The sequence below is a fragment of the Daldinia vernicosa genome (genome assembly GCF_022497035.1).
Source record: "Daldinia vernicosa strain CBS 139.73 unplaced genomic scaffold F5Y00scaffold_55, whole genome shotgun sequence".
Classification (NCBI taxonomy): Eukaryota; Fungi; Ascomycota; class Sordariomycetes; order Xylariales; family Hypoxylaceae; genus Daldinia; species Daldinia vernicosa.
The window spans coordinates 146,478-173,566 of NW_025953971.1; the positions used below are offsets into that span (position 1 = coordinate 146,478).

The 27,089-nt window shown below is 48.8% G+C and overlaps 8 protein-coding genes across 8 annotated transcripts; 4 read left to right on the forward strand and 4 right to left on the reverse strand.

The window, feature by feature from the left end:
* Positions 1 to 193: 193 nt before the first annotated feature.
* Positions 194 to 3,355, reverse strand: F5Y00DRAFT_246132 (uncharacterized protein). Its single transcript, XM_048009089.1, has 2 exons — positions 2,565 to 3,355; positions 194 to 2,502 (listed from the first exon to the last, which is right to left on the reverse strand). The coding sequence occupies exons 1-2, from the start codon at positions 2,835 to 2,837 to the stop codon at positions 604 to 606; spliced, it is 2,172 nt and encodes a 723-aa protein (XP_047861475.1). The 5' UTR covers positions 2,838 to 3,355; the 3' UTR covers positions 194 to 603.
* A 221-nt stretch (positions 3,356 to 3,576) lies between these two features.
* F5Y00DRAFT_246133 (phosphatidylserine decarboxylase) lies at positions 3,577 to 5,676 on the forward strand. Its single transcript, XM_048009090.1, has 2 exons — positions 3,577 to 4,259; positions 4,323 to 5,676. Exons 1-2 carry the CDS (start codon positions 3,865 to 3,867, stop codon positions 5,533 to 5,535), a joined length of 1,608 nt encoding a protein of 535 aa, XP_047861476.1. The 5' UTR covers positions 3,577 to 3,864; the 3' UTR covers positions 5,536 to 5,676.
* A 1,024-nt stretch (positions 5,677 to 6,700) lies between these two features.
* F5Y00DRAFT_167395 (protein phosphatase 2A regulatory B subunit) lies at positions 6,701 to 9,458 on the reverse strand. Its single transcript, XM_048004803.1, has 4 exons — positions 9,208 to 9,458; positions 8,761 to 9,111; positions 7,441 to 8,696; positions 6,701 to 7,387 (listed from the first exon to the last, which is right to left on the reverse strand). Exons 1-4 carry the CDS (start codon positions 9,226 to 9,228, stop codon positions 7,015 to 7,017), a joined length of 2,001 nt encoding a protein of 666 aa, XP_047861477.1. The 5' UTR covers positions 9,229 to 9,458; the 3' UTR covers positions 6,701 to 7,014.
* A 1,444-nt stretch (positions 9,459 to 10,902) lies between these two features.
* On the forward strand, positions 10,903 to 13,387 carry F5Y00DRAFT_167432 (RNA polymerase III transcription factor IIIC subunit-domain-containing protein). Its single transcript, XM_048004804.1, has 3 exons — positions 10,903 to 11,435; positions 11,488 to 11,908; positions 11,970 to 13,387. The coding sequence occupies exons 1-3, from the start codon at positions 11,235 to 11,237 to the stop codon at positions 13,196 to 13,198; spliced, it is 1,851 nt and encodes a 616-aa protein (XP_047861478.1). The 5' UTR covers positions 10,903 to 11,234; the 3' UTR covers positions 13,199 to 13,387.
* Positions 13,388 to 13,473: 86 nt separating this feature from the next.
* F5Y00DRAFT_246139 (Adaptor protein complex AP-1 gamma subunit) lies at positions 13,474 to 16,921 on the reverse strand. The gene is made up of 6 exons (XM_048009091.1): positions 16,696 to 16,921; positions 16,496 to 16,637; positions 16,268 to 16,391; positions 16,014 to 16,202; positions 13,860 to 15,942; positions 13,474 to 13,778 (listed from the first exon to the last, which is right to left on the reverse strand). Exons 2-6 carry the CDS (start codon positions 16,503 to 16,505, stop codon positions 13,692 to 13,694), a joined length of 2,493 nt encoding a protein of 830 aa, XP_047861479.1. The 5' UTR covers positions 16,506 to 16,637; positions 16,696 to 16,921; the 3' UTR covers positions 13,474 to 13,691.
* Positions 16,922 to 17,568: 647 nt separating this feature from the next.
* F5Y00DRAFT_246145 (membrane-associated proteins in eicosanoid and glutathione metabolism) lies at positions 17,569 to 18,510 on the forward strand. The gene is made up of 2 exons (XM_048009092.1): positions 17,569 to 17,613; positions 17,780 to 18,510. Exons 1-2 carry the CDS (start codon positions 17,576 to 17,578, stop codon positions 18,192 to 18,194), a joined length of 453 nt encoding a protein of 150 aa, XP_047861480.1. The 5' UTR covers positions 17,569 to 17,575; the 3' UTR covers positions 18,195 to 18,510.
* A 113-nt stretch (positions 18,511 to 18,623) lies between these two features.
* Positions 18,624 to 20,763, reverse strand: F5Y00DRAFT_246146 (uncharacterized protein). The gene has a single exon (XM_048009093.1). The coding sequence runs from the start codon at positions 20,478 to 20,480 to the stop codon at positions 18,765 to 18,767; it is 1,716 nt and encodes a 571-aa protein (XP_047861481.1). The 5' UTR covers positions 20,481 to 20,763; the 3' UTR covers positions 18,624 to 18,764.
* A 1,107-nt stretch (positions 20,764 to 21,870) lies between these two features.
* F5Y00DRAFT_167491 (uncharacterized protein) lies at positions 21,871 to 26,581 on the forward strand. The gene is made up of 2 exons (XM_048004805.1): positions 21,871 to 22,404; positions 22,518 to 26,581. The coding sequence occupies exons 1-2, from the start codon at positions 21,984 to 21,986 to the stop codon at positions 26,390 to 26,392; spliced, it is 4,296 nt and encodes a 1,431-aa protein (XP_047861482.1). The 5' UTR covers positions 21,871 to 21,983; the 3' UTR covers positions 26,393 to 26,581.
* Positions 26,582 to 27,089: the final 508 nt, after the last annotated feature.

Here is a 27,089-nt window from a genome sequence, read left to right on the forward strand (position 1 = left end):
TGACTAACTTGGTGGTGAGATAGTCGGTTTTATTGGCGTGTTATTTGTGAACCTACACATATTTCATCCCTCTAACCATGAGGTATCGTAGTCGGACCTAAAGAGAAATCGTAGACGAGGCGGATTTCACATACAGCATATTCCAGCTATCATAATACACATCTTCAGACCGTAAAGACACAAGAAGTAACCGTCCTGGAGAAAAAGTCTTATTCGACGTGATCGCTCACGTCATATTCTGCCTTTCTGTCTGTTTGCCTGTCTCTTATTGCACAACCAGCCATCCAGCCAGCCCTCGACCCTCGTCAGGCTGTTGCTATTCATTGATACACGTTCCCCCTCGCTCACACGCAAGCGCCAACTCCAGAAACATACATAAGTACATACATACACGCTGTACACAAAACCCGCTATTCGGAGATTCTACAAAACGGCCTCGACTTTGAGCTGAGGTCCCTCCAATGTCATTTTGACCAACTTCTTTTCTTTATTTTATCGCAAGACGCGTGAATCACGTCTTGTGAAATATCCGCCATCTTCTGCAGCTCTTATCATGTCACACCTCTTGATGGAGTATCGCATTACTGGTGCCCGCCAGTGGGTTCATATGTCAATGAGCGGCTCTTCCACAGTAGGTGGTCTCTCGTTACCCCTCTCGCCTTCCGGCGATCGATCCTGACCCCCTGACTCTTCACTGGCGGTGGCAGTGGCAGTGGCGGTATCACTATCTCCGCCCTGTTCTGCATCACCTGCTCTCTCTGATTGCTGAGCCGCAGCTGCAGCGGCAGCTTCGGTTTCCTCTCGTCGTCTACGCTCAGCCCGCGCCTCGGATTCAACTTGCGCGATATGCCGCTCGGCAACTCCTGGAGCGATACTAGCAAGGAACAGAATACCAGCACGTTCTAACCTCCTAACCTGGTCCATCAACCAGTTGGCATTCGCATGACGTCGCTGCTGCACTAGCCTGGCTGCCGTATCAGCCGGATGTAGTTCTCTTTGCTGTTGTCCGCCATCTGCCATAGCACCATTTCCGCCCTGGACGTCCCTGCCTCGCGCGTCCTGGTGGCCGTCGACTGGAGGTATCAAGTTCTCCAAGCGTTGGCGGAAAGGGACCCACAGTTGATTCAAAAGGCCAATGCGGGCGAGAAACATGATGACTGCGGCGCCAATCATGAAAAAAAACCGAGACCAGCTAGATCTTGGCGATGAGAACAACCAGATGAAGAAGCCAATACGAGCGACCAACCAAACATGCGGCCATAAATGAGCTATTCTAATAGCCTGGATTTGTGGGTTGTCTGCACGAGCTACAGCATGTCCTATATGTGGCATCTGAAGGGGCTGAGGTGGACCATGCTGTTGTTGAGCCTGATGTTGCTGTAGTTGAGTAGCATTATGTCCTTGTCCGGCTGGAGGCATTTGCGGTTGGGTTGGCGCTGGTACCGGCACGGTATATTGCGGATGGAAAGCATTGGCAAATGTAAGTGGATACTGTCTCTGCGCAAATGGTACACTCATAGGTGGATTTACGGTTCGAGTTGGAGAGCTGAAGTACGCCCCTAAGCTGCCATTGAGCAACAAGGCACGAGGTCCATCGGGGGAAGATAGGAGAAACACCTCTGGCGTGATTTGAGACGAATCCGTCTGAATTTGGTGTATAGGTAGGCTTCTGGATTGGCCGGCTGCTCTAAACGGATCTGGTGTAGCAGTAGCGCTGCCCGCTCGAGATGGAATCAATGGTGTAGTAACCCCAGGCGGAATAGGATACTGAGCTTGGCCGGTTGCAAGACTTGCTAGGGAAGAGCTGCTAGCATTCCTTCGCATAGCATCGGCCATAACCCTAGTTGCCGCGCTAGTATCCGCAGCTCGCAGAGTATCCTGTGCTTCATTGTCGTGAAACTGGCTCCCATTCGGAACAGAGCGTGCTTGAGAGCCCCAAACATTTCCTGGTCGCTGTAGCGGATTCGCAAACGTTTCGTTGTAAGTTATTCGCCAGTGTAATCCATTGGGATCGGTTCTCTCGCTGACTGTGGTACGCGTCACCTCTGCCTGGAACGGCGAAGCTATCCTTCCAGGTGTACTCATTCCTGGCGTTCCCCTTGCGCCGGTAGTAGGTATGTCTTGCGCCCCTGGAGTAGCCGTTCGCAGGTTATGGTCGCGAGCTCCTACGTGAGCATTCAGGGCTCTTACCCACTGGTTATACTGCTGCGGAGAAAGGCCAGGCGGAAGGACCATTGGTTGGCCAAAGGCCGGCATCCCAGGGACAGCCCTTTGAGAACCAAAGCCTAAGCCGTGGTAATGAGGGATTCCAGCGCGCGCCTGAGGCTCGGGTTGAAAAGGATTAGCGTTGGGATGCAGCTGGTGCTGGGAAAGAGGGTTCACTCCAGCCGAGGGTTGACCCGAAGCAGTGCTCTGGTTTGGAGGAGTTGGCGTAGACGTTGGTCGGCTATCAGAAAGATCTCGTAACACTAGATGTAACGTCTGGTGATGCGTAGAGCGCAGCTATATCGAAAGACTTGTCAGCCGAATTTCCCTCTCTTGGAATTTAACGGTTGGGCACATACCGCTTCCTGACCGAAAATATCAGTCATTGTCTCGTTATCACGGGCTAACAAACGACCTCGATGAATGAGACGTTGCGCCTGGTCAGCAGGTTTAGTGCTAACAACATCGCGGATGCGCTCCTTTAGCTGTTTAACAGTGGTGCCTATGGGAAGTTTCTGGAGCGCTAATGGTTGCGGTATGCCTACAGAAGGCGATAGGATTTGTAGGGTAAAGGTCTCGGAGTTTGAGTCAGCCGGAGAGTTTGCTGGGGGTGGTGTTAAGTCGGACGCCATGGCGATTTATGACTGCTAGAGAAAGGCTCGGAGGTGTGTAAACGCCGCTCTAGGCGACGGTAATCAGGCGGGAAAAGAGGGAGTACGAGGGCGGGAAGTAAATCCTAAATAAAGTTGTGCATTCGCATTCACCTCGCTGCGCGTAGGTCCAAGACTTAAAGGATGGTGGGTGAAAACATATCAGGCAGACAAAAAAATAAAAACCATTACGGATTTCCCGCAACAGACACGTAGCTTGTTGTATTGTGTGGTATTGTAATGCTTGCAAGACGGGCACTGTGATGTATGTTTAGAAGAAGAAAAAAGAAGGAGAGGGAATTAATTAAATTAATGAAGTTACTAAGTTTAGACTTAATAAATAGGGAAAGAGGTCAAAGTTGAAAAATGAAGTAGGGAAAGTGCTGTTGTACGGCTTGTCGTCGTCGGCAACAGGCAAGCGGACTGAGACGAGGGACTCGTCAACTGCAAGCTGTTCATGTCATTTGCTTACCTAACCAGGTAGGTACCTTAAGTTAGGTAGGCTAAAAGGGGCCGTGCTTACAAAGTATTATACACACCCCAATATCTTGGGTAATTACTCCACATCGGATAACACTAAACCTTACGGAATGCATACAAGCAGCTACGAAGCAGCAAAAGGTACAATACCTAGGTACCTAACGACAGATTACATAGACTCTGCCAGCTGCCGCCGCCTCGTAATCAAGCTGAAAAGGGATAGCTCTTCAGCTCCACCTGCCCTGCGTCATTGAGGGTCTTCCCAGTCTGCCGCCGGTGCTGCATTTGGCATTTGGCCAGTAACAAACTTCAAATCTCCAACATTTCCAATTATTACACTATGTATGTACGACTTCAGTTCTAATACATAGAACTATAGAAGTAAACCCTAGTGTTCGTATGGGGTCTTGCTTGATTCAATTGACATACGTATCGACTTAGAGCTAGCCATTTATTAGCGTGTCTTTTTTTCCCTCCCCTCAGAAACTTTAATGAGACGATTTATATAAAGATCTTAGAGACATAAGGCATGTCAATGGCAAGTCTATGCTCGGCGTCTGTCCGAGGGCATACGCCCGCATTGAGTCGCCCGATATCGCCATGCATGCTTCGACAAACGTATACTGCCGCGACGGGACGGTCGACGAAGCATCTTGTAGCCTCGCCCAGGGTATATTTTCATCATACGTCGCAGAAATACCAAAATAGTCAGCGCTTCGGGTCAAGACTGCGAAGCGCGCTCAAAGAGACGAAAGTTAAATGGTATCCTATACCTGTCGGCTTAGGAATTGCTTTCCTTGGGTTAATGCAGTTCTACAAAACGCAAGCTCGCGAGAAGGAAAGGCTCGAAAAAGAGGCTTCAGATAGCGATGAACCTGGTGTTCGCCCTAGGAAACGAGCGCGAGTACGACCGGATGGCCCATGGTATGAGCTCGATATATACAACACCTATTTTCGTCAACCTCGTGGCTGACCCGCTCTCATTAGGCAAGTGAAGGTAATGTCAACTCTGCCTCTGAAGGCATTGTCAAGGTTATGGGGCAAGTTCAATGAACTCACCATCCCCTACTATCTACGAGTCCCCGGTTTCAAATTGTACTCATTCATATTCGGCGTCAACTTGGACGAAGTATCCGAGCCAGACCTCCGTACATACCCTAACCTCTCGGCCTTCTTCTATCGAACGCTGAAGCCCGGTGTTCGGCCATTGGACCCGAATCCCAACGCATTGCTATCGCCTGCCGATGGGCGTGTGCTACAGTTCGGAAAAATCGAGGGCAATGATATCGAGCAGGTCAAAGGCATGACATATACCGTTGACGCGCTACTAGGTAAGCACACACCTACGCCCAGCTTGTCTGGTGAAGGAAACGAGATCCCCGACCAGTCGCCAACGCCAAAGCGCGGAGACGAATCGCTCGTCTCGTCAGATGAAGAATTTGCACGAGTAAATGGTATCTCTTACACTCTACCTAACCTCCTCTCTGGACCGGACAAGGCCCACGAAAGCCCCAGCAAGAAGTTAGGCGACCAAGCCGCCACCCCGTCTAGTCCCGGTGCCGTCTCCGAGGTACGAGCGGACCTAGCGCTCGGTGAAAAACCCTGGTACGCGCTCTTATCGCCGGAGAACCGGACAGCCCTCTACTATGCGGTCGTGTACCTAGCACCAGGTGACTACCACCGATTCCACTCGCCAGCGAACTGGGTAGTAGAGCGACGGCGGCACTTCGCGGGGGAGCTATACTCCGTGTCGCCATACCTGCAACGCACACTACCTGGCTTATTCACACTAAACGAGCGGGTGGTCCTCCTCGGCCGATGGCGCTGGGGCTTCTTTAGCTTTGTGCCCGTAGGCGCAACCAATGTCGGCTCCATCACCATCAACTTCGATCGCGAACTCCGAACGAATTCGCTCCTAACCGATACAGCGGCCGAGCGCGCCGCCGAAGAGGCCGCCGCGCGGGGCGAGCCATACGCCGGCTTCGCCGAGGCCTCGTATGCAGCAGCCAGCAGTGTGTTAGGCGGCTACGCCCTGCGCCGCGGCGAGGAGATGGGCGGCTTCAAGCTCGGCAGCACCATCGTACTCGTCTTCGAAGCCCCGGTTGCTGGGAACCCCGGTGCAAAACGCGGGTTTGCATGGGCCGTGGAGAAGGGGCAGAAAGTCAAGGTGGGCCAGGCGTTGGGGTATGTTGAGGAATAGTCGTGTGGAAAGAAAAGGGGGCAGAGATGGATGATGTATATATATGTACCAACTACCAAAGCTAGGCTATCTACTGCAGTAGTCGCCATATTATCTTTATTTGGATAATACGAACGAGTAAAATAAAGAATTAAAATAGAATAGTGGTGCTTCGTATACGGTGAAGTCAGTTCGGTAACTCGCTCTCGAGATATGAGGCACTGTTGGTTATAATAATTAAATAGTATTATCCTACTCGTACAGGGCAAAGCGATAGGACGGATGGGTTCCTAATTAAGAATTAAGACCAAGATACTTATTGCTCGCCAACCGATTCCGATCAACATCTCCTCACAACATATGCACTCTCACCATTAAGTACCCCTTTACTCAAACAGTGGCGACTTTCACACCTTTTCAGTACGAAAAACCCAGCGTGTGGGCGCATCAACCCACCATGCCAGACCACACATTAGACACACACACACAAAACAAGGTCTATCAAGATTGACATTATCGTTTCGCAAAGCTAAACCAGCCGTTTGTTGCTGATGATCATCATTGCCCTTATTTCCATCCTCTAGACGCCGCGACGGGAGCCGCCAGACGAAACAACAAAAAAACAACGACATAATATAATATCTGATCTGCCACCGCCCCCTCCCCTTCCTCTTCCCCGTCAATCCTGACAAAAGACAAAAAATTCCATGCATTGATCGAGAAGCACTGCTGCTTGCTTTGCACAGATGGCAGAACAAGCTTTCCAGAACCCCTACTAAACTTCCCTCTTCCCCTAGGGCGTTGGCGCTTTGACGCTTAGAACCGCCGAATACACTTTTCTCAGCATGCATGGATGGCCCAGTCCAGTCCATCTCCTCTGCCTTACCTTCTTCCCCTATGTCGTGTCCTCCGAGTATACCTAATTCTCACGCTCCCGCAACGATGGTCGCTTTTATCAAGGCTTCGTAGGTGTACGAATAATGAGCACCGTCTCACGTCACGTAGAGTAAGCGCGGTTGCTAACCCCCTTAACCGAATTCTGTATATCGAAGACGGGAATAGGGGAATTCGGACGACATACAAAGCCATCAAGTATGTACTGGGAAATTTAAAAAAGAAAAAAACCACCTAACGTGCACTTGACATCCCGGATGTTGACCCAATCCAAAGTATTGCCGAAGGATCAGAGGCTGACAGACCCGCTTCAAGCCGATATCAAACATTACCTGTTTGCGACCAAAAACGCAAGTCAAGTCCGCACACAAAGGTCGAAGTCGACGTCAAGTACCGCGCAAGTTAGGCTGAGAGAACAACCCGATGCTTACTGGAAACAATGGGCTGTGATGGTGTATGGATAAAACGAAATAGAATTTTTATGAGGTTCGTGTAAACCAGGTCATCGTCGCCTACAAGTTCTATCGTAAAAGAAGTCGAGCACTTCTGAAATGCTCTTCGTGGGAGAGAGTTCGCAAGGGATAGGAGGAGGAACAGGAATCAAGATCACCGCTGACTCCGCGCAGAGCTAGCCGAACCCTGCCGCTCGTGCGTGTTGGTACGGCGATTAGTTCTGTCAGCATCCTGAAGCTTCAACGAATCCAACCTCTTCTGGTTATCCTCCGTAACCGAATCGGCTTCTTCAACTCGCGGCATTATATTCAATGGTTTTGAAGCCGGGGTACCATTCCCAGAGGCGCCGTTGGATTTCCTCTTATTAGCCTGCTCTGTGATAGCGGCCCATTTCCTCTCTCGTAGAGCTTCCCTGGCTGCAGCATTATTTTGCTGTTCTGTATATTCGTGAGAGCAGTCGTCGAAAAGCTGCGGGTTGATATCCATAAAGAGCTTCATCGCATTGTACACCATCCCATGAATTGTTCTATTTCATTCTGTTAGTCTCAGGTAATAACTACTTGGTCCTCAGTTTCTCACCTGTTCCAGTGTCCCTTAGAATTCTCGTAAAGCGGTGCGAACATAATGGGCAGGATGATATCGACGTTATCGCTCACGAGGTTGCAGAAATACTCATTGTTCCAGAAATACAGGGCTCGCTCTGCGACCTGGAAATGAGGGCTTGCGACGGATTTGGCAAGCTGGTGGAACAGCGGCTCCTGGACCTTTGTGAATTCTGCAGGGTCCATTACCTCGAAAATGTCCTCAACCTCATTGAGGTACATAACCTCCTTGGTGCTGTTGACTTTTGGCCAGTATCGGAGAAGGCCGAGAACGACATCCTCGGTAAGCGAGGCATCCTTTTCGAGGAATTGAACAATACAGTACGCGAGTTGAGGGTGGTACATGCTAAGACTCTTCACTTTGTGGAGAGGGAGTAACACCCTAGTCAAAAATAGCTTATGCTCCTCTTTGAGAGGCAGGGCGAATCCGTTAATAATGGAGCCGAGAATCTCAAGCAGCTCGGCCACGCCATTGAATCTCTCCGTCTCGTAGGTGAACTGGAAGAAAACGTTGTTGATAGAACGTCGGATGAAAGAACGGAGGTTTAAGAACTTTCCGTAGATGCGATGTAAGGTCGTCTTGAGGAAGTCTCGCTCGCGTGGGTCTTCCGAGTCAAAAAGCTCTAAGAGCTGAAGCACAAAGCTATGATCAATATAGGCTTTAGCGATGTTCGTGTTGAAGTCTTGGCTTTCGATAAATCGCAAAAAGAACTCATAGACAACCTGGATATGGGGCCAGGCCACCTCTAGCACAGGCTCGTCTTCCTCGGGATCAAATGCTTCGCCTTGCGGGTTCATAGGCGGAGGGATCGGGCGGAATAGGTTCTTTGCGAACATCTCAACGACACGAGGATACATTGGTTCCGTAATAACTTGACGGTTATTGGCTATGTAGTCAAGTAGCTCATGTAGGGCTAGACGCTTGATCTCCTTGGACTTCATGTCGGCACTAGCATCGTTGAAGTCAAAAATGACATTGCACTGGTCAATCTTCTGCATGAAAAGCTCTTGTCGTCGGTTAGGCGGTACTTCATGAAACCCTGGTAGCTTTTCTAGTTCTCGGTGGGTCGAGATGTCAAATCGCGACGAGTTTTGCCTCCTCGGTGTCCTGAGACCCTCGGGAACATCTTTCGGTGTCTGGTGGAGACGGTCAAAGACAATGGATTTTGAGCCGGCTTTGGGTGGAGCAAGATCGTGCGGCATGGTCTCTGCAGCGCCGGGAGGTGGAATGTGCTACGGACAAAGATTGGTTAGTCGTCATCTTAGAATTATGGAAAGAAAAGGGGGTCTGGCCTACTGGAGCACTCGGGCTAATGACCACGGTCGGCGGAAGGGTACCACCATGTCGAGGGGTAGCAGCACCATTCGGCGACTGCTGAGCGCCAACATTGCCAAACCTGTCGGGCAGAGCGCCAGGTGCTTGGCCAGCCTGGCTTTGCAAAGCAGAGCTACCATGATCACCACCATGTGTTCCAGCATTATTGGGAGGGAGGGGCTTGTTTCTGATATCGTTCAGCGTCGAGGTAGAGGAAGAGGGTGTCAATACAGGCGACTGGGTCTCTCGAGAACCACTAGACGAAGGCGAAGCCGTGCCATCTTTGGAATCCTTATTCTTCTTGGTGGACTTGCTGTCCTTGCCTCGCGAGAGCTATCCGGTAGTGATTGGTTAGCGACGTGTATATACTAGCGGGGAGAATGACAGCTTTTGAGAATAAGCATGAAATAAATAAATAAGTAGACATACCGCTCGCCTGAAGCCCTTCATCTTTGTTTTGTAAGTCGAGGCCCCTACTTACGGCGGGGTGGGGACACTCGACTCTCTCGTCTCGTTAGGATGTTGTTATAGGAGATTGAAAGTTGATAGAGTATAGCGTCAATAGACGCGTCGCCGTAACAAGGCCCGAGTGCTTTGAAAAACACAAAAAGAAATATGACGATAGTAGAAGTTAAGAAGTGGGTGATCGGATGAACGGGTAGTAGAATTAGGTTGTGGATTCACCGTCTGTTTGGTACAAGGCAGAGAGATTCATGAATTAACAGTGTTAGGCTTAAGGAGGCGGGACGGCGCTGCGGGAGAGTGGCTGTCGCATAAAGTCGACTAAGCGAATTAGCAGCGGGTTGTAGTTAAACAATTAACAGCAATAGCTCATGCAAGATAGCTCAAACTGAGCCTCTTAGCTTGAGAGAGAGAGACTAACGAACGGGGGTGTCGAATGTTGAACAAGTTTAGAAAGATATGAAGTTTGAGTTGTCGTTGTGGAAGGTGGAGAAGCGTTCTGCGTCTACACACACGAGCCAGCAGTGTGAGTGAGTGGTAGACAGTAAGGCATTAGGCGGGTTTAGTTTTAGGGACTCCGGTGATCTTCCATAGGGCCACTTTCGCAGGTGCCAAAGGGAAGTGGCCTATGATACATCCAGCCCAGAGGTATTGAATGTACATTAAGTACACGCATGGGATGCATGCGGGTAGGGTATCTAACAGGTACATAATCCACAACTAACCAGAGGTACCTTCCCAGTAATGTACCTTAGATACTTACATGTTATAGTGTACATAATGTATGTAGTTAATATAAAGTACTTAAAGTACCTCACCTCTACAATGCATACCTATGTGCCCTAGCAACAATATCGAGTTTGCCAGCTATGTACGTGATTTGTACATTTCTGTACACTAAAGAATTAAAGGTTACAACCACGGCAATAAATATTCAATTTGATATAACCTCGGAGAGTGGTTGATATGATGAAAACTTTATTACTATCATCAGGCTTTCTAACCGTTAATTGATATCGTACCCGAAGAAGCCAAGTCGTTTTTTAAATAATGCAGGTTTGGTTGTACTCATGGACCTGCATATTATGCATTCATATATTTGTGCAAGGCTCAACTCACTGCCAGCTGCCGTTATTACGTACATGTGGGGTCTGTTACATGATTTATGCTTCATATGTACATACATAGTGAAGAGCCGTGTCGAATCACAAGCCAGTTGGCGGGGCAGAATTGATCCAATCAAACAGCGATTTACTTATTCACGTACACCTTTTAACGAAAAACGAAACTTATCTTTATATGTGAGTAAGCTTGGTAAAAACATTCCATAATATAATGGCCGCTTACCATTGTATAATGGTAATAAGTTTAAATTATGCCGAGGGGGGAAAAAATGAGAGGCTTTACTTCGGCAGGCACATAACAACTGCCGTAAATTACTGCGGATCTCAGTGACGACCTAACTGTAACACTTAAGAGAATAACTACCTAGGTACATACAGACTACAGTACAGTGCACCTTGTGTGTACAAGATTTAATTGGGTTTTGCCCATAGGCTGAATATTCGATGTCAGGTGACACTATACACTATGCTTCGCACTATATTGGCTCCTCCCATTTTAGAGATTGAAAGTTATTATGGTTAACTTCATAAGATATCATTTCATAAGATATCATATCTCTAAACTCCAACAGCTTTCAATGTTTTAAAGCTTACAAAGAAAGGATAGACACGAAGACCTATTATGTCGAGGAAACGTGGCGCATTGTTTTGAAACCGAAGCGCCATTCAAGAGCTGTAACCTAGTCAATTATCAAATATCACAGAACTATCACAGAACTTCGCACAGCATATTAAGCAAGCCACTACAACGGTATTTGTGCTACACTTGAGAACTGATATCGAGCGTTCTCCTTTACAATCCTACAAGTTTCTGTAAATTCGTATAGTTATAAGGCTTAAAATCCTTTTCGACCGTGTATCATATCAACCATGATGGAAGTCGAAGATGATTCGTACTATGTGGATGATGAAGTCGACGACGCTGACGACGCCGATGACGCCGACGACTCAGCCGGTGCCCCTATCTTCGAAGTTCCCCCGAGAAAAATAGCCGCCATAGAACACCCCTGTGTTATTCTCAACCTTGACAAAGGGCTAGCTACCTTTGGACCGGACCCAGACTTTCAGAAAGTAGGTAAATCGGTATTCCTCGCAGGCGCAAGCAACTAATCAGCAATGATAGCTTCTCATGGACTCGGCAGAGCCCAGCTCGGTCCCCCTATGGTTCCGGCCCGAGAACCCTACGTCAAAGCCCATCGTATCACACCATGCAACCACTAACAACATCCTGCTCAAGATCACTGTCCCTAAGAGGACAGGCAGGAAACGGAAGAGGGGAAGCAACGAGCCATTTACAGGAGATGTCGCTTTCACAGATGGCACATCCTCCATCTCGGGGACTGAACGAGTCAGCTCACAGGGTCGACAAGATTTGCCCAAATCTATTCTCCGAAAGATGCAGGATAATCCCGAAGACTATCAAGTAGAAGCTGTCGGAAGTATTCACGCTACTCACAGATATCGAGGCCTGGCCGATTTCCAGTTCGCCAACACAAACCCTTCCTTCTTAACAAATATTGCCGAGCATATGCTTCCAATGAAAGGTAAAAGAGACACCTGGCATATTCTACTAGCTATCTCCTTCTTTACTAACATCTTATCCAGTCTCAAAGCTGCGGAGGATCAAATTCGCCCCTGGCGTAGCCACGGGTCCTGGTCAGGAGATAATACCTCCACCACACTTTACAGACCGGGTTATTGGATTCAACTACAACTACGAGCAGAACCCCAACACTAAGGTCGAAGGGGACTCAGGGGGCAAGCAGCAGCTCATCAACATCCAAGGCAGGAAAAAACACTCGTACGGCCACTTCATCAACAACAACCAGTACCCCGTGCCCGAGAAACCCCGCCGAGAGCCAGCCATGAAAGTACCAGAGGGGCTCATGAACCAACTCCATAAGCTGATGGACGAGCGACCGATCTGGACCCGCCGCGCCATCCTCAACCGCATCACGGGCGACTTCTCGGACTCAGTCCTCCGGATCGCCCTCCAGCTCATCGGGTACCAATTTCGCGGCGGGCCCTGGCGTGACGCCTTCATCAAGTACGGCGTGGACCCGCGCCCCGACCCCAGCTTCCGCATCTACCAGACGCTAGCGTTCAAGCTGGAGCGCAACATCGTCGGCACCAAGAAGATCCCCTGGGAAGTCGTGCGCAAGGGCCAGACCAAGAGGCGCATGCGTGAGAACAGCGACAGCCACCTCTGGAACGGCGAGGATTACTCCACCGACGGCAAGTTCTGGCAAGTATGCGACATCACGGATCCGTTCGTGCGCGGCATTATCGACCGCGCGCCGCTGAGGGATACCTGCGATTTGAAGGATTCGGGGTGGTATCATAAGGGTACGTGGGGCAAGGTCAAAATGGTCATGAAGGTCAAAATGGTGGCTATCAAGAGGGGCCGTATGGGATCCGACGACGACCGACCGCAGAAGCCCGGGTTCCTGTATAATTCCTTCCTGGAAGATCGGATCCGCCCGTTCCCGGATATCACGGATAAGCCGCTGGGCCTGACGCTAGAACCCTTCTTGCGGCCCATGGAGGAGCTCGATACGAGGTTGTATAAGCGCCGTCCTCCTACGCAGAAGCAGAAACCTGGATCTGCTGCGGCGGATGGTGTGTCCACGCCTGGAGGGGATGATTTGGAGCCGGATGATGATATGGTTGGTGAGAATGATACTACGACTCCGATGGAGAACTCATGGGATGTGGAGGATTTGGAAGGGGATGATGATGCGGAAGGGGATGCGGAGGAGGAGTATGGGTATTATGATAATGGTGATGGTGAGGAAGATGGAGGCGAGGATTATGAAGAGGGAGATGTCGAATAGACAGTTGGTAAGGAGTTTGTAGGTTATAATAGCGAAGACGGTACTGAGATAGTTGCTCAGACCAATATCGTTACTTACGTCTACGGCATGGTCTATAATAGTAGAGCCACTGCCAAGGGCCATTTCACATCATATCACAAAAAGCTAATATAACTACCTCTGTATATGTTAGTACGTAAATCCTCGAAACTTATATTAGCAATACTCATAATACCGGGTTGTATATTGCCATAGTTATCACAACTAGCAAAGCAAAGCAAGGCAAATCTACCGAATCGAAGACTCAACCTTCTAGTAGCATTCAAACACTCACTACTCGCTCATCTACACTAGCTATCAGGTCCAAGGAACCCGTCACATAGTTGCATATGTAGTCACCGTGTCTTCGCGAGCGCGAGAGCCGTTCATCCATCTCGAAACGGATGGCACAAGTACAACCAATCCATAAAGACGCCTTTTATTATACCTGCTTCTACCACGTCGCATCACATCGCTAAGACGGTTCCGTCCACTTGACCTGATCCATAACCTGCCCCGCCGACGGGTGAGAGTAGCCGATTCGTAACATTAAACGGAGAGGCTAGATAGGTTATACAATGTCAGCTTATTACTTCGGAATAGCTGGAGGATATGTATTATATAATCTGGAAAATAAACTTACCCCTTTACTTCCCGTGATCCGCATCATTTGAGTAGCTTCAGTTCCGGGCGCGATATCGGAGTTGGATATGCTCATCAACTGCAGCTTTTGTGACTTCGGCACTGCTGCTTGTAAGCCAACGTTGGAGAGCAGGCCGCCGGAAGTATTCCGGAAACGGCCTAGGACTTGTACGGCCCCCTCGGCGTTGCGCTGTAGTTGAAGAGTGATGTTGAGACCGTTGGCGTTATAGCATGGGATACCGGCCGGTGGCGGAGCTGCTGCAGCTTGTTGGGGCGGAGGAGTACTGAGTGATGCCAGGTCGCCTAGGCCCGAGCTGGTAGGCGCCGGGCTGGAGGCAGAACCTTGGGAGAAGAGATCCATGATCGATGCCGTGTTACTCTGAGGTGGCGGAGAGGCAGCCTGGGGTGAAGTTGTGCTGCCGCCGAGAATATCGGCAAGTAAGTCAGTGTTGCTTGGGCCTCCACTTGTAGGTGAAGCTAAGGGTGTAGTGGTGCTGTCTCCCATCAGGTCAAGCAAGTCCTGATCCGTTGTGGGCTTGGTGATAAGTTTCGACCTGCGATTAGCTCCCTTCTTGGGTTTCTTGGTGGCTTCGCCCAATACTCTTGACTCCTCCTTGATCTGCGGTGGCGGCATCTTCTCCAAGACACCACGGCGTATGTCGTCGTACAAAAATAGGTTGCCATACTCGACAGTTCTTTGCTGTACCTCGACATCCAAGCTGGTCTGGTGAGTTTCTAGTAGTCGTTTAATGCGTTCTATCTGGTTCTGATCTGAAAACCGCGTACTCAGTTTGACTAGGGCCGTGACGATATATTCGGTAGACACTTGGGTACCGTAGCTGCTGTTAAGAATGGTGTTGAAAAGGTCGACAATTTCGTGTTCTTTAACCTCTTGAACCAATTCCTCCTCTTCATATTGTCCGCCCCTGAGTAGGGAATCACCATATTCACCAATACACCATGCGCCTGCTTGGGTTAAGCTTTCCTGGGTAATATCTTTCTTTAAATTTGCGTATAGCTTTTGAACGGCATACGTCTGAAGTTCTGGGGTTGTTGCTACGAGTCGGACAAACGAGGCCATAATGGGTTCCTTGACGTAGTTCCCCGCGAGAGTCAGGACTCGCAGCATAGTGTCGACATGCCACCGCTTGTTAGGGGCGTACCGGTCGGCTGCGATACCAATTTGACTTGTCATGCTAGGCTTGAACTCATTGTCGGCAACTTCGAGGAAGGCAAGCAGCTCTCGAATGAGTACTCGTACATTGCTCTCATTGATCAGAGTGAAACTCAGGTCTAGAGCGCGTCTCCTAATGCTGATATCGGGATCTCGTAGACATTCTAGGATCGTATTACGATGCCGTTGAACAGCGTTTGGTTCGATAGCGACGACTTTAATCAATGTGTTGAGGGCAACGTATCTGATATTGTTATCACGGTTGGAAAGGAACTTGCCAAGAATGTTCACGCCAAGAACTCGGAGGCCCGAGTCCGCCTCAATGTCGAGGATTGTCCGGACAGCTTCGTACAAGATCGAGTTACCAACGTTCTTAGACGAATCGGTGTTCGTGGCGACCTGGGCGAGGATGTCGTTGATCTGTTCTGTACCCTCGGCATCACCGCGAACGAGGACCCGAAGTAATCGGAGAATCTTGACTTGTAGGAAAGGGTCTGTAATACCAGTGACATCATGCTCAGGGGCATAGCCAGAGGTAGCAAGGCCCTTCAAGGTCCTGACTAGAACTGGGACGAACTGCTTGAACTTATCAATGATTCCTTCGTCGCCACCTTCTTCCTCTTCTGCTTCGCACATGCTCGTAACTAACGTCAGTCCACAAAGAAGTACGCCATGGTTCCTATCCGATAATAGTTGCGCCGCCTTCTCAACGAAATGCTCCTGTAAGTCGGGAACCTTTCGGCATATCCGCATAGCGCATAGAGCCGCCTTCCTTCTGATATAAGGGTTGGCAGTCGAAACTAGGGTCTCGATTTCGGGAAACAGGTCTCGGGACATCTCGATCGAAGCTATATTTCCCAGGGTGCAGAGAGCAAGGCCCACGACATATTGGTTGGAGTGGCCTAGATCACTGGAGGGGGAATTCAAGGTTAGCCTGGAGTTGAAATCAGGGGCATTAAGGGAGGACAATAAATAATATACTTCTTCAAGGAGTTTGTAACTAATGTAAGCACCTCCTGGTTTTCGTCTAGCAACAAACTCGTGGCTAGATGTCCAAGCCGCTTATCTGCAAACCTCGGGGATGCGAGCAGCTTGATGCATTCTATTTGACCGAAATGGGTTCTCTCACCCAGAGTGAACAGGTATAGGAGTTTGGCGACATTGTTCCGCCTATCGATGGCCGTAAGTTAGCAAATGCAGCGAAGGTTTCGAGATCATGGTCGCCTGGTGCGCACCTCACGTTGTGGTCGTGGCTCTCTTCGCGGAAGCTGGCCCTGATAGCAGCGCTCTCCTTTTGGATCACAGCTCGTTCGTCGGCGATGGTCTTAGCTGCACGGACATTGCGAATAAACTGCTTCACTGCAGGGAAGAAAGAGATGTTAGTTACCAGTTATACCATTCGAGATTGGCTATAAAGTATTATGAATTTAAGGGACTGTATGACAACTTATATGACAACTTACAGGAACTCATGGTGAAGCTTCACGGGCCCTGGAAGGGCCTATTGAAGTAGAATAGCCAGCTTTGGCAAAAGTCGAAATCGTGGGTTACGTGGGTTACGAATAATCGACGTCGCAATTAAGTTTCGCAGAAATTCCCCGTTTGCTATTATGAGATGTATTAGTTATCCAGTCCCGTAGGTATTATGGCGATATTCCCGTGCCTAGTGTAAGACCAAGACAAGCTTCAGATTCTCAAAGACCAAAGACCACAGACCAAAGAAGCCGTGTGCTGTCAGGAGAAAGGTACCTAGGTACCTAGCCTCTTAGAGCCTTATCGAAGTGGATCCATTCCATGAAGTGGGATACCTATCCGGACCTATTTTATCCGATATATTGTACTTTTGGTATGTACCTAACGTTAACTAAAAAAAGGTACAAAGTGGAAACGTTGAACGTTTCAAGATGAAATTACATAATAGTAGATATACATGTTGACTTGTAGCTCTAGCTTAGGTATTCTTCGGCGGATCCTCATGAAAAAAGCTCATTGCATTAGCAAATATTCTTCTAGCTCGGCCACTTTTCGACGTTGACCATACATCCGCCGGTGTAAGCATATCCCGTCTCGGCATTTTATTAGAAGGAAAGTCTAGCCGCATACCGACATAGCTACCTATGTACGTAGTAGGTATTCCACCCAGCAGAGCTCCGTAGAAGCTTCACGATTTAATCTACTGGACGCATTTTACGTATATGAGTACCCAATGCATATAATAATAGGATATATGTATGTAGTTTCAGTCGGGAACCGGGCTAATTGACGACTATCGCATTAGTCACATACGGTCCGCATTAGTATGTAGGTAGTATGGACGGGATAACCATCATTTGATACCTAAGTAGCTGAGAGCCTGGATCAGCGTATAAACAAGGGGGTGTGGGAAGTAGTCCCTCCCGTCGTGAGTATGTAACGCTATATAAAACAAAGCCCTTTTCATCTTCTGTTGCAAGTTCTTCAGAGTAAAAGATCCAACCATCGACGACATAAACCACCCTCTATATCTATAAATCCATACAAATCCATACATCAATATTCACACAATGGCGTCCTATGCACTCCAGGTACCAAGCGAATATGGGTAAGTGCCGATAACTTTATTTATATCCGCGTTGCATCTACCACCAACAATCCGTAGCACGCCATTTTCCAGTCTCTTAATTGGCACGTCCGTGTCCGCCAGATATAGATCATATATATCTAATTCCTTCCCGCGCGGCTACTAACCGCACCGTTGCTCTATTTAGTTACGTCCTAACCGTCGCCGCCTCATCATTCTTCGTCAACACCTTGCACTTTGTGCTGTCCGGCAAGGCGCGCAAGCAGAGCGGCCTAACCTACCCGATCCCCTACGCGAGCCAAGAGCAAGCCGCCAAAGACCCCAAGGCTTACAAGTTCAACTGCGCTCAGCGCGCCCACGGTAACTTCGTCGAGAACGTAACACCCTTCCTCGGCGCCCTACTCATCTCCGGTCTCTGGTTCCCGACTGCGAGCGCCGCCCTTGGCGCCGGCTGGATCTTCGGACGCACGTGGTATGCTATAGGTTACACCTGGTACGGTCCCCCGGGCAGAGCCAAGGGTTTCGTTATCAGCACCTTATGTGACACCGCGTTGAAAGTTATGGCTGTCATTGCTGGTGTTAAGTTGCTTCCTCAGGCGTAGAGATCGGGTACATTAGTACGGAAAGGCAAAAGGGCGAAAAGGGAAGAGATTATGGTTAAGGGATATAAATAAAGCAGATTTTTTTAGAAATAGAAATTTATATTTTTCTTCTTCGAGGATAAATATCGAGAATAAATATGAAGCCTTGACATCTTTATCCACACTAGGTAACCCAAGTAATATGTACATGGGCCAAGACGTCTATGCTCAGTCTATTGTGCCACTAAGCCGCTTTTCGGAAACATGATATTGAACACGAATACCTAATGCACATATATGAGACCACTTGGTCAAGCTAGGTTAGGTAGTCTTGCCAATAATACGTCGAAAAGTCCAATAACAATATTCAATCAATTAGCCAGGTTAGGCAATACATATATATATATAGAACACTGGTCTATGAGTTAAGGTCGAGCCGAGGTAGCTGGCTTTTTTACCATGGATGGGCCAGGGCAGAACCAAAATAGTAAGGCGAGAGAAATGAGACACCCAAAGCTGAGTACCCAACCGTAACATCGGTTCTGGGGTTAAATGAACAATATTTTACATTATTATGATAGATTATGTGAGTTATGTACAATCGACGCACCGTCTTCGGCGCCGTTTTCGAAGTTCTGTTATCTCTTCATCGTCCTCATCAAAGGGCTCAGACGGATTCTGGTCGGGGTTGGTAGATTGGGTCCACGACTCGTGCCCGTTATTACCAAGAAGATAATCTCCAAGAAATTTCATAGCCTGATATAGTTCTTCGCCGGTTGGAATAATATATTCGCTGGGGAGTAGGAAGCCATAGCTTCCCGTATCTCGCAGCTTGATTTGGTAACTATAACGAGCTCCGAATTCATGAAAAATGTAATCAATAGCAGAACCACCGCCGGCTTCTACACGAGCTCTTCGGGTATCATGTGTGGTATCTACTGTGTTTTCGGTTACGACGGCCCCTTCGCAGGCCGACGTGGTGGTGTAGACTTCTCCGTTAGAGAGCCTCATGTGCTTAGCTAAATTCATAGCTACCTCCCTTAAATTTTCGATATTAGGCGGACGGACGTTGCAAGAATACGCATACGGATATAAAACCTGCTGAGAATAAGAGTGGAGGTCTAGGTAAGCCGCGAAATTAACGCCGCTATCCGTCTCGTTCCTGACCCAATCCGCTAATTCACCGGCTTCGACGGCCTCGAAGGGTTGGTCGCCGCCGTAACTCTCAGAGCACGGTTCACTCTGGTGCCGGGTTCCATCCCATCGGTAGCCGAATGCGTGATCCAAATCGAACCCGGGACAATACTGCATCTTGGTGCGCTGTCTCGACTTCCGCCATAGCCGGTCGACGTCCCACGTGTACTCGTATCCATCGGGATTTAAGACAGGGATGAAGACGATGTCAAAGTGTTCTAGAATTTTAGCTATCATCGGATCCTCGTCAACAGACTTGATGAAGGACCAAGCGACGTAATTTACTGTGCTTATGGATATCCACTCCCTCGCGTGAACACCACCCGTAATAAGAATGGTATCCTTGCGAGTATCTGAGCCACCCGAGGACGCGCCGCTACGGGGTGTGCCGACCCTTAACCCTAGTATATCTCGGCCCTCGTACGATCGTCCGATGTTGACCAACCGAACAAGACCGCGGCCGCGGAACATCGAGTCGAGCAACTTCAACCACGAATATATGACAGAGAGCGGCTGGTAATCATGAAAGAAGACGTCATCCACGCCTTGCTTCTTAGGCAAAGGGATGTCGTTTGCCGGGGTGATACCTCGATCTTTGGAGAGGGACTGAGTAACGGAGTTTGCGGCGGCATTAGACGGGTAGGTAGCCGCGACAGCACGGGCTAGGTCGGGAATCAAAACGACATGGTTATCTTGTAAAGAAGACGGCAATATACCCATCAACGGCCGAATACGGCGTGCTTCAATGCGAATATCAGTGTAGTTATCAGTGAAATCCCAGACATCGAGCAACATTTGATCAACAGCCTTTCTTAAAGCCGCCTCGTTTGCACCTGTCGAGACATTGAACCTTATTACAACATCGTTTTCATACCTCCTTAGATTCTCTACAAGCTTTGGACGAGTTGCGAACCACTCGTTCAAATTCTTGCTGGACTTTTTCGAGGCCCACCCGAAGGGAAAGTTGAGCAGGCGGCCGAAATACGATCGCCCATCGTGGAGCCGAGACGGGGCAACCCGAGGTAGGCTTGTAGCAACGGAAGGGAGGGGTATAATAAAGAAGAGTAAGAAGTAGACGAATAGAGAAGATGAGCGAAGAGAGATGGCGCTCATGATGATGAATGGCCCACAGCAGACGGCGTAGCGTTGCAGAGCATAGAGAAGTGATACTGATACTTGTGTATGTGGATGTGGATGTGGATGTGTATGTGTATGAGGTATTGTGTCTATGTAGTAGTGTTTGTATGTACGTAATATAAAGTCCTCAGGAACGTGTCCGGCATTGGACTCTCAGACTCTTCGGCAGTAGCCTAGAAATCGGGCTGAGCGGGAAGAGGGTTGGATGATTGCTACCTGCTTAGATTTATTTAAGGCGACGGCTAAGATTCTAGTCTTGACGACGTACATAGTAAATCCGTTCAACATGTAAAAAAGTGGAGGAGGGGCGTAGTGGATAATGCAACCAGCCAAGGCAGGCAAAGTACCTGCCGATGTACCTTACTTTTTATGCATATCTACATTAAAGTTATTTACATCTAATTACTTTAATAAGTCTTAAAAATTCAAACGAGAAACAATAACTACCTTAAAATTACTTTTCTTATATGGAATTCTCCGTCATGACATGTTAATGTTTTACAAAACGAGAATAAAAAGGTCGGTATACGATATAATAACTATATACGATAGTTAAATACCATCTAAATGAGGAGACCGGTATGTATGTTGATCTCTCTATCCAATTTGTCGGGTCTTTCCTTATGGAACGTTTATCATAGTTACATAGATTGTATCCATTCGAAGTAGGGGGTACTTTACGGAACACTGGGCAGGCGAAGCATAGCGTGCATAATTACACGTGTAGCTAACCCGACCTCGCCTTTTTAGGTAGGAACATGGGGCTCTCGGCGGGGAGGGAAGGGGGAGAGCAGACAGGGCAGATAGGGAGGAACCTTGGAAGGCTCAAGGGGTCCTAACAACTTTTAATTGTTTCCACGACCTACAGAAATAGCAACTTGGCAACGGACTTTATTACTTACAGTACACCAACACACGTACCCGGAGTAGTCCAAGCCCAAACCCCGTACCTCTCCCGTACCTCTGATCTCGATGAGATCCCAAAACCAACCCATTCATACATAGACATGAACGAATGAACGAATGGCTGACTGATCGTATCAATCCGTATCAATCCAACCCAATCCAAGTCAGCGACTATAGACATACGACAAAATAACTCGCCGTCCATCCCGTAGTACTTCTTTTCGTGGATCCGCTGACAGGCGAAGTCAGTTGAAGAGATCCCCGAGTCTGACAGCTCCCACCCCGGCGACAATAACCCGACCCCCAAGATTTCTCTATCTCTGTAAAGGAACTCGGCACAATTCATCCACCTAGCCTATCTATCGTCTCGTCTATACACCTTCGAAGAGTGCTTCACAACGATGGGTCTTCGTCGTAGTAGCTCTTTGACGTGATGATCATCGGCTATTCCAGCCACCCATCGCCGTTGCTACCGTTGCCGTATACCCGTGTATATATCTAATACACTGTTTTAAGCTGGAACGGCACGCTTAGTCTTGTTCGTGCCCAGACGTCGGCTATCGTCCTATCACAATGCCCTTTCTACGCCGTCGAGGCGTCATGGCTAGTGACACCGATATGAGACGACATACCATTCTAGTCGATTCGACATCTCCTGCTCCTAAACAGTCTTCGCGCAAACTCCAACCAGAGGCGTTATTGAGCCCCGATGCTACCGCAGGAAATGGAGAAGGGATAGGAGATGGTACCTCTGGAAATGGCGAGGACAGCAAATCTTCCGTCGACACAGTCGCGACGTCAGCTACCGCGTCCATGTTCCCCGGCAGAGAAAGCGAAGATCCCTTCAGTCGTCCCGAGTCCCCTCCAATTCAAGATGAGTCGCCGAAACATCGTAGGTTCAGCATGTTGAGATTTCGCAATGCCTCCGATTCCCAATTGTCGGCCCGATTAAAACAGCAGCAACAAGCCGAGAAGCTGCCACCCATGCCGCAGCGTAGGTAGCATCATTTTATTCATTTTATTCCTTGAACCTTGTGAACCTTATCCTCGATATCATCATCTATTCTTGACGCGAAATTTATTTGCTGACCTGGTTATCCTTCCCAGCTCCCTCCATCATCATGACTGCGCCGACCATGACTATGGATATGGATATGCAACCGAAGAAACCACGCATGAAAATCCCCTTGCGAATGCGCCGGTCCAGTGAGTTTCCCAGAGGCGACCAAGAACCTACATCGAAATTTATACCACCTCCAGCTGCCAAAAAAGATAAAAGGAAAACTATAAACGAACGAACGATGTCCTCGTCGAGTAAACAGACGGTAACTTTCGAAGATAGCTCGAGGCCTGGAACATTAACTAGGTCGCAGACCAACACTACCGATGATCAAAACGCCTTAACTCCCCCTATAAATCGTCTATCTGAATCTTCTAGATCAGAAAGCAGCTTTAACGAGCATACTGCATCTCCGCAACAGACCGGGTTAAATCCCTCCTCTTTCTTCCGTCTTCGCCGCAGGCCCAAACAACCGGAGCCGCTTTTCCCTATAACACATCTCCCTCAGAAATCTAAGACACCCGCAATATCTGGTACAGCCTCCTCTATGTCGCGTTCCTCGACCTCATCTCGCCCTTCCTTCGCTCTAGACCCATCCCGCCCGTCTATAGGACAGGATGCATCAACGCCCTTAGCTTCTCCCTCCCAATCTGGCAAACCGACGGGGTCTCCTGCTACAGCTTTGTTCAGACCTTCCTCTCGACACTCTGGACAGTCGTCCCCGACGAGAATGCACGTAAGTCTCCGAGGGCGGTCTTCCACAATGAGTTCCCTCGGCGAGAGTTTTATCGACGATCGTCAACGTCCAGGAACCACGCGAACCTCGTCTTCCACCGGCCGTAAAAGTTTCGGTGATCTACTAGGGTTAAGTCGTATGCGACAGAATACCGATAGCCTACGACATGGGAGCTTAACCCCGGCAACTCCAGGCTCGAGTACTTCAAAGAATAATTCGTTACAAATAAATAGGGAACCAGTCGTGCTACCTGAGCGCCGGGAAGATGATACACCTGCAAAGTATCTCTCGCGTCTAGAGGAGATGCTTAGTCGCGGTGTCATCGCCGCCGCCCTATCTAAGGAAACCGATTCCTTTTCTGCGGCTGTACTGCGAAGTTACATGCGAACGTTTAGCTTCTTTGAAGAGCCTATGGATATGGCTATTCGGAAACTTCTTATGGAGGCCGAGCTTCCCAAGGAAACCCAACAGATAGATCGCTGCCTACAAGCTTTCGCTAACCGTTACCACGAATGTAATCCTGGGATATACTCTACCCCGGATCAAGCATATTTCATAGCTTTCTCCCTTCTTATATTACATACTGATGTGTTCAACAAGAACAATAAGTACAAGATGCAGAAGGCCGATTATTTGAAGAACACGCATGGCGAAGGTATTTTCGATGATATACTGGAATGCTTTTATGACAATATTAGCTACACACCCTTTATCCATGTCGAGGATGATCTAACTATTAGTGGTGATCGAACCGGTAGCATGCGGTCGAAGAAGAAGGCTGCGTTTCCGAACAGCTCGACAGAAACGTTGCGAAGGTCGAAAGACCCAATTGATCCCTATACGTTAATCCTGGACGGCCGGCTTGATACCCTCCGACCACCTCTCAAGGACCAGATCCCGCTCGAGGAACATTATAGTTATACAGGCACAGCTAAAGAACTCAACCTGAAAGAACTGCAGAACACTTTTTTCAAGACGGGAGTTCTGCAGATTGTATCAGCGCGGTCCCGTCCGGACGCTTTTATGACTGAGAAAACAGCAAACAATCCACAAGAAGCCCATCCGGGTATAGTAGACATTAAGGTTACTAAAGTCGGATTGCTATGGCGTAAAGATGCTAAGAAAAAGAAGACGCGCTCACCCTGGCAAGAATGGGGAGCCATTCTAACCGGCGCCCAACTATACTTCTTCCGCAACACGGCATGGGTCAAGAATCTAATGCATCAGTACGAGACACATATTAAGTCAGGGCACGATGGTATACCACTCATCTTCAACCCGCCCCTCGAACAATTCAAGCCTGATGCTCTCATGTCAACGCATGGTGCTGTGGCGCTCTATGATGCCAGTTACAAAAAGCACAAGAACTCATTTGTATATGTTAGACACGGCGGGCTAGAGGAAGTGCTACTCGCACAGAACGAGGAAGACCGAAATGATTGGCTCGCCAAACTGAATTATGCTGCTGCATTCAGAACGTCCGGCGTACGAATGCGTGGGGTCATAGGCGGTAACTACGAAGGCCAAAGTCGACGTGCTATCAGGAGGCTGGACAGTCCCGACGCCACCCAGCTCATCCAAACACCCAGCGGAGAAGTCAGTATCAACCGTAGCCGTATCGACCATCAGATGGCTCGAGACATCCTCGTTGCCCGCCGTGAAGTCATACGTCAGAGAATTGAGGAAGCCGACGAGAAACTTCAGCACGCGCAGAAAATCCTCGACACACAGTTGAGAAATGCCAGGCACTTGTTAATATTGGCTCCAATCCAGGATAAAACCCGGGACCAGGTTCGAGGAGGCGCTGCGAAGATCATTGCTCAGTTAAAGTGGTCCCGAACGGAAATTTGGAGATTAAAATGTCATCGCGACATCCTTGCTTTAGATCTCGAAGAGGAGAAAGAAATCAATGGCGATTTAGGGGACGATACGGTGGAGACCAGTTCAAGCACCGAAAAACCATTGCCTACGGATAAGGAATCGCCATCCGGTTCTCAAAATACAGAACAGACTCTACGGAATCCCGCTCCGCTTTCGCTGACTCAGTCTTCCGAATCCGTAAATCAGGTAGATGAAGACTCGCCTGCGGTAGAAAACTTCGTAACACCTCCAACTTCAGCCACTGACCCGTCATTCCACGACGGCCAGTCTTCCCAAGATGCACCCCCTGTCAGTTCTGACCACGTCAATGCCCGGAAAACATCTGTGTCAAGTGTTGCCTCCTCGTCAAGGTTAGCTGCTGCGACTACATTGCCCCGGAAAGCATCAAGCCCAGCCATTGGGCAAGACAAGGATACTATTGATGAACAAGCGGAAGAGGACGAGGGTGAGAGACAGATTCTTGAACAGACCGGTCTTCTCGAGATGGAGTCCGGCCGGGCATCGGGCCACAAGCGTACCTCCTCCGGTAAAGTTCACGAGGATAGCCCCGATCGACCCAAACGCACGAGTGCCTCCGGACCAGACAAGGAGGGGCTTGACAGAAGCAAGACGCGCCGTAGTTTGCAACGTACGCTAAGGGACGGCGCAGGTCATTTGTCGCACCACCGCAGTAGGAAGGGGAAAGATTCCGCATCGAGCGGTGCTATGTCGGATGAAACAGTTCGAGAGATCGATGTTCTCATCCGTGGCACCGGTAGCTTTACGGTGCATGGTAAGAAAGCATCTGTCATTAATTTTGGGAGCGAACTGCAGAACATGTCAAACGATGAACGTATAAAACAACGTAAACAGTCGTGTCAAAGCGATGAGCATAAGTTTGATTCCTTGACGAACACGGATGATGACTTTCATTCAGTCCTCTCCAATCATCGGGAGCGGCCTAGTCGGCGGGGGTCGGGTGCTAGCGCCAGCACGGCAACCGCTCGATCTTTCCGGGAGCTGCACCGGAAATATTCGTCGTCGAAAACTCACCGCTACGCAGCTACAGGAGGCCTAACAGTTCCATCTGATGAAGATAGCGATGCAGCTGTAAGCTTCTCAGATGGCCGAAGATCGCCCTTACCACCTTTAGATGATGAAGACGAAAGTCCCGAAGAGGGTCGGATGTCGCAAGCCCGATTTTATACACCCGAGCCTCCTAGTTCGCCTACCCAGAAAGCATCAGAGGCGGATGAAAAGGACGGAGAGGCATCTCAAGATATAGAGCAGCTGCCCAGTCCTGTCATTGAAGCAGTCGGTGCGTAATATTGATAGACAGTCGCGGATCACGGGTATCATGCCGTGGCAATTGTTGCGTGTTGTTTCGGTTCTGAGGGATACGGTTTTTTGTAGCCACCATTGCATAGGAGTTTATAGAGGATTCGGATTCACACAGGGAGCAGGACACACAGGAAACGGTTACGCACGTTCTCGAACTTGAAAAAAAAAAGATACGGCAAACGACAATTAATATATGTGTTGTATGTACTGATAGAGCTGAAAAACAAAAGGGCATCAGTGCTTCGACGGAAGTAAGAGAGGGTTTGAAGGACCTTCGAGGCAAACAAAATAACCACTACTACCACCTTCTCCCCTACCGGTATTTAACACAACGCCAGGTTAACTTTGCTAGAGAGTCCTGGTTAGAGACGGAGCGGAGTATACGCGTTACGGTAATTACTTGTATATACATGGATTTCTAGCAGCACTCTTTTATAAAATCGCCCTTTGTTAATGATGATTTATACGGGTTTTTGCTATGTGAATTCTACTTTACCTTGTCGTGGGATAGGGAGGATAGGTAGGTAGTTCCCATATCCGCTTGACTGGCATAAAACAGCAAACCCTTCATAATCGGTAGAGTACGTAAGTTCAACGCAACCAGTCTATATCCTTTAGCTAATATTGATGTATCAATACTGAAAATAGTGGGTTTGCTGTTTTATGCCAGTCAAGGGGATAG